The sequence below is a fragment of the Peromyscus eremicus genome, chromosome 22 (assembly GCF_949786415.1).
Source record: "Peromyscus eremicus chromosome 22, PerEre_H2_v1, whole genome shotgun sequence".
Lineage (NCBI taxonomy): Eukaryota > Metazoa > Chordata > Mammalia > Rodentia > Cricetidae > Peromyscus > Peromyscus eremicus.
This window is the reverse complement of record NC_081437.1, coordinates 32,759,489-32,772,628: the sequence shown is the minus strand read 5'-3', so window position 1 is coordinate 32,772,628 and position 13,140 is coordinate 32,759,489. Positions and strand designations below refer to the sequence as shown.

The 13,140-nt window shown below is 42.9% G+C and overlaps 1 protein-coding gene across 1 annotated transcript in view; it reads left to right on the top strand.

Annotated features, from left to right (window-relative positions):
* The first annotated feature begins 7,828 nt into the window (after window positions 1-7,828).
* The window catches only part of Ddx1 (DEAD-box helicase 1), a 28,060-nt gene continuing 22,748 nt past the window's right edge, over window positions 7,829-13,140 (top strand). The window contains exons 1-5 of the mRNA XM_059248326.1: window positions 7,829-7,945; window positions 10,665-10,716; window positions 10,992-11,055; window positions 11,726-11,755; window positions 12,732-12,828. Of these exons, the coding sequence (XP_059104309.1) occupies window positions 7,930-7,945; window positions 10,665-10,716; window positions 10,992-11,055; window positions 11,726-11,755; window positions 12,732-12,828 (259 nt within the window). The 5' untranslated portion in view covers window positions 7,829-7,929. The remainder of the gene's footprint in view (window positions 7,946-10,664; window positions 10,717-10,991; window positions 11,056-11,725; window positions 11,756-12,731; window positions 12,829-13,140) is intronic.

Below are 13,140 nucleotides of genomic sequence, written 5' to 3'. Positions count from 1 at the left end.
GATTGCTGGAGTGACCACATGTGACCGTGATGGCTTTGCCACCAAAGACACCACTCTGTTCTCTGGGGTGGGTGGCTTGCTTTGATGGAGAAGGCAGGGAAAAGTGCCAACAGACACAGCATGACATCACAAGAGCCCAGTTACAGGTGGAGAATAGAGATGCCTTCGGAAAACATAACAACACAGTCACGTGACTGAATGGCCCTTTAGAGCTGATCTCCAGCTACAGGCAGACCATTAGAGAGATGGTTACAGTCACCACCAGTGACAGTTACTAAGTCAAAGCAGAGCTGCCCAACCAAGCTGCTCCTGAACTCCTGGTGCACGGAGACTGAGCAATGATTAACACATATTGCGTTAAGTGACTGAATGTGGAGGCGACTTGGTTTATTTTTCAAAGCAATGAATAACTTGGTGGAGGTCCATAAAATAAAAACCACTTGGTTTTGTGGGACAGAGACCCCGACATGAAGAGAAGCACTTATTCTCTTACATGAGAAATATGCAGTCGTAATTTGGGGCTGGCCTGGTATTCCACGGCATCTGGGACTCAGACTATGTCTCTCCTATTGTGGTGAATGCGCCATGAAGGGCTCCATTTACTTGGTGTAATGTGGCTGTTAGATCCCATTTCCAGCTGACAAGGAGGAAGAAGCATGTAACACCTTACTTAAGGGTATTTCTCAGAAGTCCCCATGATACTGCTGTTTATATTTCATTGGCCAAAACAGATGAATATGACCTTGTCTAGTGACTGGAAGTAGCTGGCTGAAAAGCAGTCTTTATCCTAGGTAGCATTGTGTATAGAAAGAAGTCTAAACTTGAAGGGAAATGAGAAATAAACATTGGAGTAGCAGAATTTCAGCAAGGTGCTAGCTTAGTTGAATCTGAATGACAACTAGGAGCTGGCCAAGAAAATAGGTGTTATAATGGGAAGATACAATGGGCATACTTATTAATATGCCTAATGAGTTATGGAAGATAATTTTATTATAAATGGCTGTAGACTCTTTGCCTTTGCTTACACTGAGGGGTAAAATGTATTTCCGTCCCTGCTACAAGAATAAAGGTTGATTGTATGACCCATAAAATTTGTCTGAAATGACACTGTACAGGCTCAAGCGTTATGCAGCCTGTATTGGGGAAACACATGTTGGTGGAACCCAGTTAAGAAGTAGTAAGTCTTTCATCCCCGGTATTAATTCTACTGTGAGAAGCTGACCACATGCATGGAGCAAAGGCCACAAAACAGAATACTGAGGCACCATCCACAGAAGTGGTCCTCTCACACCTCCCAGCCTACCTGACCATCTCAATGAAGTAGCGTGAAGGATCCTAGGAAAGTCACATAGAGGAGAACTAACCATCTGAAGCTCTGTCCCAATTTTTGACCTAAAGAATGATGAACTAAGAAGCTGGCTGTTATATTAAGTCACTAAGTTTTGGGTGATTGTTGCACTGTTTTGATATCAAGAACTACAAAGGAAGGCTGTTCTTGCTGCAGGGAACAGCATGCATAAGAAAATATACAGCGCCTCGAGACAATCTGGTGTGTGCAATGGATTCTACACAGTTTGAAAGGCTGGAAAGTAAAATTGATGGAAGACAGTGGCAGGTAATAAGTCAGCAGGAGGCTAGAAGTGGAGGAGCTGGTGTGTCCCATTCTCACAAATATAGACTCAAGAGTGTCATCTATCAAGGCCTGTAGTGAAGGGGAGAAGGCTGAGGGAAGGTCAAGATTCAATATGAATGGCAAGGGCTCCCTGAGTTCTTTTTATCAACACATGCGTCTGAGGGCAATTTTCACAGGCAGTGTTAATCTAAGCGGGAGAAGATTGCTCTCATCTTGTGGAATGACGGATGGGTTTGTATCAGGTACTGTGAGTAGGGACTGAGGGAATGTGTGCAGAAGACATTTTCTACTGGATTTGTTTTAGCTTAAAACATCATCTTCTCTTGCTGTTTCATTCTTGGCTAAATCTTCAGGAACTTGGCAGCTCTTTTTTCCCTGTTCCAAGAAGCACCAGGGAGTAGGAACTAGGGAGGGAGTTAATAACTTCTAAAAGGAAAAGCAAACAGCAAGCTTGGTTTATATTTCCTAGGCTGGGTTCAGAGTCACAGCTCCCACAAGATGTGGCATACTTCCTTTTTTGCTTGTTTGTTTGATTTGTTTATTTGTTTGTTTTCCTTTTCGGTTGTGAGGAAAGAATCAAATATTTAAGGATCATTTTTAATGGTACATTCACAACTCAAGCCACATATCGGCTCCTCCTTGGATCTACAATAGATTGCTTTTGCGGGTGTACTGGCCCATGCATATTCATGTAGACACCAGAGGCCAATGTCAGGTGTCTTGCTCTATCTCTCTCCACCTTATCTTAAGATAAGATCTCTCACTGAACCTAGAAATTGCTGATTTGACTAGACTGGCTGGTGAGTGACTCCCCTAGGATCTAACTGTCTCCACCTCCTAGTGCTGAGGTTACTGACACACAGGAGCATGCCTGGAATGCAAGTGGGTGCAGAGGATCCAAACTCAGGTCCACATGCTTGCACAACAAGCGTTTTTACCTAATGAACCCTCTCCCCAACCCTCTTTTGAATTTTTTCAATAGATTATTATACAACTTTCAAAATGATGCGTTTTCTTAGTATGTTGGGCAGTTGACAAAAGAAAAGTTTACGTGGTTTAATGAATGGAGAGATTTTTCAAGCCACAAGAGGTCTTGAGGGGTCTTTGAGGATGGCTTAGCTCATAAAGGTGTTTGCTGCCGAGTCTGACAACCTGAATTCAATTCCCAGGACCTACTTAATGGAAAGAAAGAACCTACCCTGCATGCTCTCCTCTGATCTACACACACAGGCCATAGCATGCCCTCCCATAACAAGTACATAAACCAGTGATTTAAAATGAATAATTAAAATAAAAAAGAGATCTCTCAAGGTAGACACACCTGGACTGGTAGCTTAACTCATCATCATCATCATGAAGATCTAGTCTTCTTTTGTATTCAGTCTTACTGAGTGTGTTTATTTTATTTTGTCAGTGTTTCGGGAGGAAAAGAATAAATTCCCAGATTGTCATCTTTTGTGAAGCATTCATGGATGGCCCAGTCTGGAACTACATTTACCTCTTCAAGCAGAACTGGGTCTCAAGACTCTGTTTGTACAAAGGGGTCTTGGGGGATGTCTTGTTTTGCTTTTTGATTTTCGGTTTTATTTGTTTGTTTGGTTACTGTTGTCTCCCTTTCCAATCTCTATAGTGAAGAAAGAGAAATTGGAAGAGGAGAACACTATTATGGTTTGAATGTAGCTCCACCAAATTCAGGCGTCATTAGCGTGATAGTCCTAAGAGGCAGAACTTTCAGAAGGTGAATATAGTCTTCCCTCACGACTATGATAAAGGCCTTCTAAAAGAGGTTTCATGCAGCACTGGGTCTCGCCCTTCCATCTTCTGTCATGTAAGGATACACCATTCCACCACTATAGAGGATGCAGTATTCAAAATGCCATCTCTCAAGTTGACAATGAATCCTCATCAATGGACAAACAAACCAACATCTGGATCTTGGATTTCTCAGCCTAAAGAACTGTGGGGATCAAGCTTTTTGTTTCTTAACTAATGGAAAATTTCTCCATTAGTCAAACTATTTAAACTTTTTCTTTTTTATTGGCAGCTGCCCCACATATTAAAAAAATCATCATTTTGGAAGCTGTATTTTGTTATTGCAATATAAACAAACTAACATAGACTTCTCATGGTTTGTGGTGGCCAAGCTAAGAGGTTTTGCAAAGTCCAATCTCTATACACTGTCCTGGTTATCTGAAGGTCATTTTCCTTATGCTTGCCTTTGCAAAAACCATCTGTCCTGTAGTGGAGCATAGCTTACTCAATGAATATTTAACACAGTCTGGCTGATGCGTGATGATACAGTAAAATTCTGTGTCATGATTAATGCATCTGAAAGACCCAATTACATAAGCCATGAGTTTATTAGGAGGCCGTAGAAATAAATTCTGGGGACAAAACTACATTTGGAGCTTGGATAGTCCAGTGGAATGTCTTCCTTGTTGACCTGCCACTTGGAACTGTTGGGATTCCTGGCCACTCCCCCAGCTACATGACCGTGCATTTGCTGGCAAGATGCTTAGTCATTCCAGGGCCTTATGTCCTACATAATCCATGCACTGTATGGTCACATAATTTGCACGCATTGTGATCACGTAATCTATGTGCATGCAAGGCATAGCTATGTAAGACCATATGCGCATGTGCGGGGCAATCCATAAAAAGTGGGTCACAGACCCCCTCCTCTCTCTCTCCCTGCACAATCTTCAATAGGCCTAAGCACATCCTCTCTGTTCCCCTTCCCCTAATAAACTCTTATAGTGGGTTTTGTTGTGCCTCGTGGCTTTCCTCACATGATAAACAGCTCCACTTAATCAGTAATACGGCACAGCATGATAACTAACAGGAACCACCTGTGGTGCTAACTAGGTCTGTGGAATCAACAGTTTCTAGAACTCTCCTTCTATAGACACATGTAATCAACATTTTCTTTGTAGATTGGACCAATAAGACACTGGTCCTTTGTTTTCTGGTCTCTGGTCCTTTGTTTGCCTGATACATCTCTACCTGGTTCCAGGCACACACACACACACACACACACACACACACACACACACACACACAGGCACACACACTTATAATTAGAACAGTATATTACATGAGCTCATATAAAATATTATCAATTACCTTGAAATATAGTCTATGTGTTTTTCTTTTTCTTAAATTAAAAAATATATTATTGTTGTATGTGTGCATGCATGCCACAGTACATGTGTGGAGGTGAGAGGACAACCTTATGGAGCCCATTCTCTGCTTCTACTTCTTCTGATTTTCCTGCTGAGCCGTCTCACTGACCCTCTGAGGCTCATTTCTTTCCCTGACCTAAATGAAATCCTTGGCCTACTTCTAAAGCTTTTCTGGTCCTTTTCAACAAATTGAAGGTGTTTGGTTACTTTAATCACAAAGCCCAAGCTCTGACCCTAACAACTTTGGTAACAAAGACTTCTTCTTTCCCTCAAAGGGCCTATCTTGGCAATTTTTCTACTGCTGTCCTGAGAGTGTGACTCTTTACGAGTGATGTCCCTGCTTCCATGGGGTGGTGTGGAAACAACCTGGGTCCTCAAGGATTTATCTGATGAATTATTCAGCCTCTGTGGACAATTCATTTTAAATACATTCCCTTTGATGGTCACTTCCCATGGGTCCAACTGGCCTTTGGTGGGAAAAGTCATGTTTCTTCCAGAGTTATTGAAGATACAATTTGTTCTCCCAACCGCCCTCACTTTCCTTCTGTCTTACTACAGGACTCAAACTCCTGAGATTAAAGGTTCTCTGAATGGACCCCTGGAAAATGCTTTTTCCTTTGAAAAAGAAAACACAACAGGATATCAACAACTCCTTTGCAGAAAAATACTGTCACTTGCCTATGGTATTACTGTTCTGTGCTCTGATAAAACGCCATGACCAAAGGCAATTTAAGGAGGAGAGAGTACATTTGGCTTGTAGGTGCAGATGACTCAGAGTCCGTGATAGAGGGGTCGAGGCATGGCGGCAAGTTACAAGCATGGTGGCAGGAATAGCAAGTCATGAGCTCACAACTGCAAGCACAAAGCAGAGGGAGAATTACAAGTGGCACACGGCTTTTGATTTTGAAAGCCTGTCTTCCAACACAGTTGTAGCACCTAAACATCCCCCAAGCAGTGCCACCAACTGGGGACCACATGTTCAAAGACACACATCAGTAGAGAGATTTCTCATGCATACCACCACACCTCTTAATACTTTCAAGGATTTAGGGTGAGTGCTAGCTAAAGGCACAATCACCAAGTTTCAGATTCTACATTGGCACGTGGCACAATATGTGACCTGGTACTTCTCTTTGGTCCGTGGGCATATCTGATGTATGCTCACAATGGTTGCATTACCTAAGTCTCAGGAGTATCATTTCCATGGAGTATGTAAAAATACAAAATATGATGTGAGTAGTGGCCTCTCGGAGTGTGAAGCTGCAGGCCTGAATGGATTATCCATTGCCTTTGGAGCTTCAGGTGAATCCTGCTCCATGTAATAGTGATAATAAGAACAACACATCCGTTATTAACATGTGCTATTTACTCTTCTAAGAGCTTTGTGTCAGGTTCCAAAGAAACCCAGGACAAATGGCTAACTGGGTGACTGTTAGCATATCAAAGCACATGATAGTCTCTGGGTTTACTCAGTCCCTGTGGCTCCTCTCTGCTCTTCTCACCCCTGCCCCATAACCTAAACCTCTACAGCCCAGGGGCTTTGCTTCCCTTCCCCTAGCTTCAGATTCCTATTAAACCTTGGTTCTCTCTCTCTCTCTCTCTCTCTCTCTCTCTCTCTCTCTCTCTCTCTCTCTCAGTTCTCTTGTTCTCTCTTTCCCTCTTGGTCTTCTTAGTTCCCTTGGCTCTCTCTTGGTTCCCTTGGCTCTCTCTTGGTCTCTCTCTTCCCCTTCTCTCTTCTCTTCCTCTCTTGCTCTCCCTGTCTCTCTCCTCTGATGGCCCAGTTCAGTCGACTGGCCATGTTCAGTCCACTATTTTCTCTCTCTCTCTCTGCTCTGAACTTATCTGTCTATCATGATATATCCATTCATGTTAGTATTCATCATCTCTGTTTTACAGATGAATGACCTGGAGCTCAGAGAAGTTGTACGATTTCAAGACTACACAGCTATCCTGTGGCAGGGCTAGAATTCAAACCCAGGGTGTCTGGCTCTCAAACCTGTGCTCCCAAGTCCTAAGTTGCCTAAAGGTTGCCTATGTCTCCTGGATTTCTGGGACAGAAAGCACAGAATGATCCCCGGAAATAGTCAGACCCCAGGTTGCAATTTAGTAGTAGTTCTGTGGCATTACATAAACTATTAACGTTTTCCAAATCTTAGATGAATACCTGAAGATTCTAACACACATAGTACGTGGAGGAGCCATCATTCATTTACCGACCCATCTCTCTGAAAAGAAAAGGGACTTAAAATAGCTTGGAAGAAAAGCCTGAAATTATCAACTCTACGTTGAACACGGTTAAAGGAAGGAAAGGAAACCTACATCACTAGTTTTTCTATTTAAAATACTTAATAAGTCCTATGGGTGACAGACATTCACTACTCCTGATTGGCTGGGCAATAAATTCAATGCCTTCTCCAGTCATCCTTGTGAGATAGCCTGGCTCTTTGTCTGAGGATGGTGGCCGTGTGTGTGTGTGTGTGTGTGTGTGTGTGTGTGTGTGTGTGTGTGTGTGTGTGTGTTTTGGTTTGGTTTGATTTGGTTTTTCGAGAACGGGTTTCTCTGTGTAGCTTTGCGCCTTTCCAGGCTCTTTGTCTGAGGATCGTGGCCTTGTGTGTGTGTGTGTGTGTGTGTGTGTGTGTGTGTGTGTGTGTGTGTTTTGGTTTGGTTTGATTTGGTTTTTCGAGAACGGGTTTCTCTGTGTAGCTTTGCGCCTTTCCAGGAAGTCACTCTGCAGCCCAGGCTGGCCTCGAACTCACAGAGATCCACCTGCCTCTGCCTCTCGAGTGCTGGGACTAAAGGTGTGCACCACTACCGCCCGGTTTTATCGAGTAAAAATGATGTCAATAGCACACATCTCCCCTTAGGTACATCGTAACTCTAAAGGTGGCTAATAATGACTAGATCTGTCTATTGGGGAAACTAAAGTACCGCAGCACCGGGTGAGCAGCCAGGAGGGTCTTTTCTTTCTCGGAACCTTTGTCCTGGGTCCGCTTCCCCGCCCGGAGTGGGAACACCGAAGGAAGCGGACCGGAAGCTCGCTCCGCCGCAGCCCCGGCCCGTCTGCAAGGAGGGAGGGAGGGACGGAGCGAGTGAGCGGCGGGGCAGTGCGCGAAGATGGCGGCCTTCTCCGGTGCGTGGCGGGAAGCTGAGGGGTTGTGAGCGGCTCGCCTCGGCCCACGGGGAGCTGGTGGGGAGTACCGGGGTGGCGGTGGCGTGGGTGGGGTGGCGGGAGACCGGAGAGATGCCTCCCTCCGGGGACCCGCACTGCCGGGCCGGGGCAGCCGGCTCAGGCCGGGCTTTTTCCCGCGGGCGCTACCCGCTGATCTTCGGCAAGCAGCTTTTCCTTCCTCCGTTCTGCCGTGGGCCTCGTGGCCGCCCGCCGAATCCCGACCGTGGCGTCTGCGCTGGCGGAGCCCGGCCCCCTGCCTCTTTGACGTGGCAGTGACTGCTGAAGAACCTTTTGCTGCCCCAGGAGACATCTGGTCCTGGCCAGGCCAAGCAGCCACTAGCGTGGGGGAAAGGGGATTTTGAGGGAAAGGATGATTGCCCTGTTTGGGGTCCTCCTCCACACCCAAGCCTTTCCAAGAATAAAACTACCAAGAATACATCCATTCATTTGTTCAACGGCACACTGTGAGAGTTCACGTTGAATGTCAAAAACTAAAGGAAAAGATTTTTTTGTTTCCCCCATGGACACACTATGACTTTTGAGAATTAGTTACAGGATTTGGGATGGGGTATGGAACCCACCAGCTGATGTTTCTTACCTTCTCAATCAACCTTTCTTCATTCACCCACAGTTTTACAAAGTTCCAACCAGCCTTAAATATAGTAAATATGATTAATATATGTGTGTGTACATATATACATTTATATTTGTGTATATATGTATAGCAATAAATTAGACACGCTAACTTTTCATGCTATTAACCTGTTTAAGTGACATTTTACTATTATTTGCTTTTTCCATTTTCTACTGTAAGAGTATCAGGAATTCCAAATCTCAGGCCACAGGGAAAGCATTTCTGTTAAAGTCACGTCTCCTAAGAGGAATGCTGTCACGTTAACACAATTTTAGACCTGAAAAATGTCAGGAAGCTGTAGGTGGGTTTTTTTGTTTTGTTTTTTTTTTTTTGTTTTTTTTTTTTTTTTTGGTTTTTCAAGACAGGGTTTCTCTGTGTAGCTTTGCGCCTTTCCTGGAACTCACTTGGTAGCCCAGGCTGGCCTCGAACTCACAGAGATCCGCCTGCCTCTGCCTCCCGAGTGCTGGGATTAAACGCGTGTGCCACCACCGTCCGGCTGTAGGTGGTTTTATAGGCACACATCTTTGGGAGAAATGCCCAAATTTCAGGACAAAAAGTAAAATTAAAGAATTTGAACATGTACCTGTTTCTCTCAACAGGTTTGCTGTTACACTTTTTTAAAGACAAGGTTTCTGTAGAAAATATGCCCAGCACATGACCAGGATCTGGCAAAAAAAAGGTCTAGAACTGGCTACAAGCAATCCATAGTTGCTGCTTGTAACTGTCTTGCAAGCAGCTTGAGCTTGCAGCATAGTATATTTAAGGCCATCACTTTCTTTTTAATTTATAATTAGGAGACAGAACAGGACTAGACCCTAGGGTATAGTGGTTACGCGGGTCAGTTTAGTTGTTCGTCTTGAGGACTTAGTTTATATGTGGAAGGGGAGGTTAAGTAATCTACCTAACTGTAACTGATTTCACTTGACGAATGATGAAATCACAACACTCAGGAACTGCCTACTCTGTCCATTTATGACTGGCCTTTATGCAAAATTATTTAAATAGACAATTAGCATACCAGATCTTCACCTGATAATTCCCATTGTTCAAGTTTTCTGCACTGGCAACCCTCCCTCCCATTAGTTAATCAGAGTTTGTTTTTTATGTTAAAAACACAAACAATTTTTGTTTCTCAAACTTGAAGAGATGAGTTCCTCCTCAAAGCAGTGTCGTTACTGTGAAAATACTTTCACGCTCCTTGTGCTATGCAGTATAATGGTGGCTGAGAGGCTATATAACCTTAAGAAGGACCCCAGTATCTGGGTTGAGTAGAGTGTAATAGACTCTGAAACATGTGACCAAACGTCACTCCTGTATTTGGGAGTTTCTGATTTATTTAAACTTCTCAAGTTTTCTATTGAAACAGTATTGGTATGTAGTTATAAGGTACAATGTGAAGCTTTGATCCTGAAGTATGCTTTGTAATAGTCAACTCAGGGTAAATGACATGATCATTACCTTAAACTTGTCAAATCTCTATAGTAAGGACAGTAAAAAAAACCTCTCTTCTAGTCTGAGACACACAGTGCCTTATGAACAGAATTTTAATTATGGCTGCCATGAAATGTGGGCTGTTCGTTTTCCTTAGATCCTAGAAGGTATTCAGATGGTCTTGGCCAGGACCTACAACTGCTACATTATCACCCAGTGAAACTGGAGATGCAGGGCTAGCAGCCTGCCTGTCAGATCTTTACTCCTTCATTAGGAGGGAAGCAAGCGCTGGCGGCTGCCATGTGCTAATGGCACTGTGCCAGTGGTGTCACGGTATTACCTCACATTTTCCCATACCCCTGCCAGGTAAGTACGAAAAGTCCCATTTTCTGCAGAGAAAATAGATTTATAGTTTTGTCCCGAGGTCTTGTTCTTGAAAACAAGACCTTGGATTGAACTCGGATCTGTCTCCAAAACTCAGTGCTCTCAGCAATGCTATACAGAAGTCTAATATAGGGACCAAACTTCAAAGCCTTTCCCCAGTTCTCTGAAAGCAACTTCAAGGGACTATAATTTGTTAATAGTTTGGTTATTAAAATGACTTTTTGTTTTCAGAGATGGGTGTCATGCCTGAGATTGCGCAAGCGGTAGAAGAGATGGATTGGCTGTAAGTATATAGAACTCACAGGCGTTTGTGACAAGTATCTTTTCTAGTGTCATTTTTATCAAATTTACTTCACTCTAGTTGCATAAGTGAAATTCAGTTCATAGTGATTCTTTCCATCATAGAATGTTCCTTCAAACTTTTAATTCTAGCTGGGAAAAAAAAAATGGTTGGATTGCCACATACAATATCTTTTAGGTTGATTTAGCATGACTTGAATAACCTAGATGATTCTCTATTTTTAACTAACTACAGTTCTTCAAATGTGATTCTTTTAGTCTACCAACTGATATCCAGGCAGAATCTATCCCATTGATCCTAGGAGGAGGTGATGTACTTATGGTATGTTTATTAATAAGGTGGTTGGTGGTTTGGGGCACACATGTTCTGGGGCTGTTCAACACACTTTAAGAAATCTCAGAAGCTTAAGACTGGAATTGTTTTACCAAATTAATTTTGTTCACTGACCAGGATTTGTAACACATATACTCGGGTCAGCATATTTTATAGAAGCTGAAGGGATAAACTTGGGGTGATTTTTCAGTTTTTATTGCAGGAGAATGGTGGGTGGGCGGTAGCATAAAATATATAGCTGGGATGGTGCTTTTACTTGCAATACAATGAGAAATATGCATTTAGTCAGATTGAATTTTCTCAAGTTAAATCATTTGTACATTTGCTGGCAGTGGGAAGTATGAAAAGTTGCTAAGTAGGTACAAGTTAGAATTACGGTTTTGTGAATACCAGTTGTATAGCAGGTTGTAGTATAGATCTGTAGGGCTAGATACTCTTGGGATACCCCAATAATTAGATTAAAATGACAAGGGCTTCAGTTGGGTGTGAGTAATGGGAAAGGAAAGAGGAAGACAGATTCTTAATGATGTGGGAGAGGTGACCTGATTGACAAGAAATAAAATTAGCTAGTCAGGTGTTACAAGATTTCTACATGGTATTTTGCTAAATTTATCTCTTAATTCACAATTTAAACTACTGTTATTTTCTCCCCATTCAGGCAGCAGAAACAGGAAGTGGAAAAACTGGTGTAAGTAATATATTTAAATTTAATTAAAACCTGAATGTAGAGTGTTTTTGAACAGTATATATATTGTAATATTTAATTAAAACAGCCCCCCCCCCAATATGTAAGAAATGATGGTTTGCCATTGTCTTAATTAGGATTACTGTTGCTGTGAAGAAACAACATGAGCAAAAACAACTTGGGAAGGAAAGGGCTTCTATATCCTAAATCGCGGCTCATTGAGGGAAACCAGGGCAGGAACTCCGACCTGGCAGATCCTGGAGGCCGGAGCTGACGCAGAGGTCACGGAGGAGCAGGCATGCAGGCTTGCTCCTTGTGGCTTACTCGGCCTGCTCTCTTATAGCACCCAGGACCACCGTCTCGGTGTGGCACCACCCACAATGGGCTGGGCCCTCCCATATCACTAATTAAGAAAATGCCCCACGAGTCTGCCTACAACCTGATCTGCTTATGGAGGCAATTTCTCAACTGAGATTCCCTCCCTTTAATGACTGTAGCTTATTTCAGGTTGACATGAAACTAGCCAGCACAACCATTCAGAGTAATGTTTCTCTTGTTGGCAAATTGTGAAGGTCTGTGAAGAGTATGGTTTTAAGAATGTAGCTTTAAAGAGGCCTTACAGAAAGAGGGATGGATTCTGTAATATTTACAGGCAATCCAGAAGTTTAATGCTCTTAAAATAAAAAGATTGCATCCAGAAAATGTGTCTGCTTTTGACCTATACTAGAGAAGCAGTGTGAGCAGATGGCATTTGTGTGGTTTGCTTTATGTTCATATTGAAGTTAGTCATTGTGTGTTTCAGGACATCAGCTGGCTTGTGTCTGTCAACACTTGATTATCTGATTGGCATTTAGGTTTGGGTAAATGAAATAAGAGCAGTCCTCTGGATAGTTTCTAGTGTGCATGCATAGCCTTGGCCAATATCCTGACTACTGTCATCAGTAGCTGACTGCTAACATAGAACACGTCTCTCTGACAGGCGTTTAGTATTCCAGTTATCCAGATCGTGTATGAGACCCTGAAAGACCAACAGGAAGGAAAGAAGGGGAAAACAACTATTAAAACTGGTGCTTCAGGTAATTATTATATCGATATTTTCTCTTCTTATAAATTGGTCAGTCTCTTGTTGGCTGGTTTAAGTTTGGGGTATGCATTTAATTGCCCATGTCTACAGCACACACAGCATTGCAGTGTTGTGTCCAGAAAACAAGGGTAACAAGTGACATTACGACCTAACTAGTGAACCGTCCATCCTAAAATACGAATAGTACTGCTTTTGAGAACACACTGCTTTTGGAAGTTACCTTCAGTTGTTTTTGTGTTTCCCCATCCGTATGGAACTGTCTGCCTAAGACTAAGGATGAACTGGTATATTGTGCAGAGTGCTG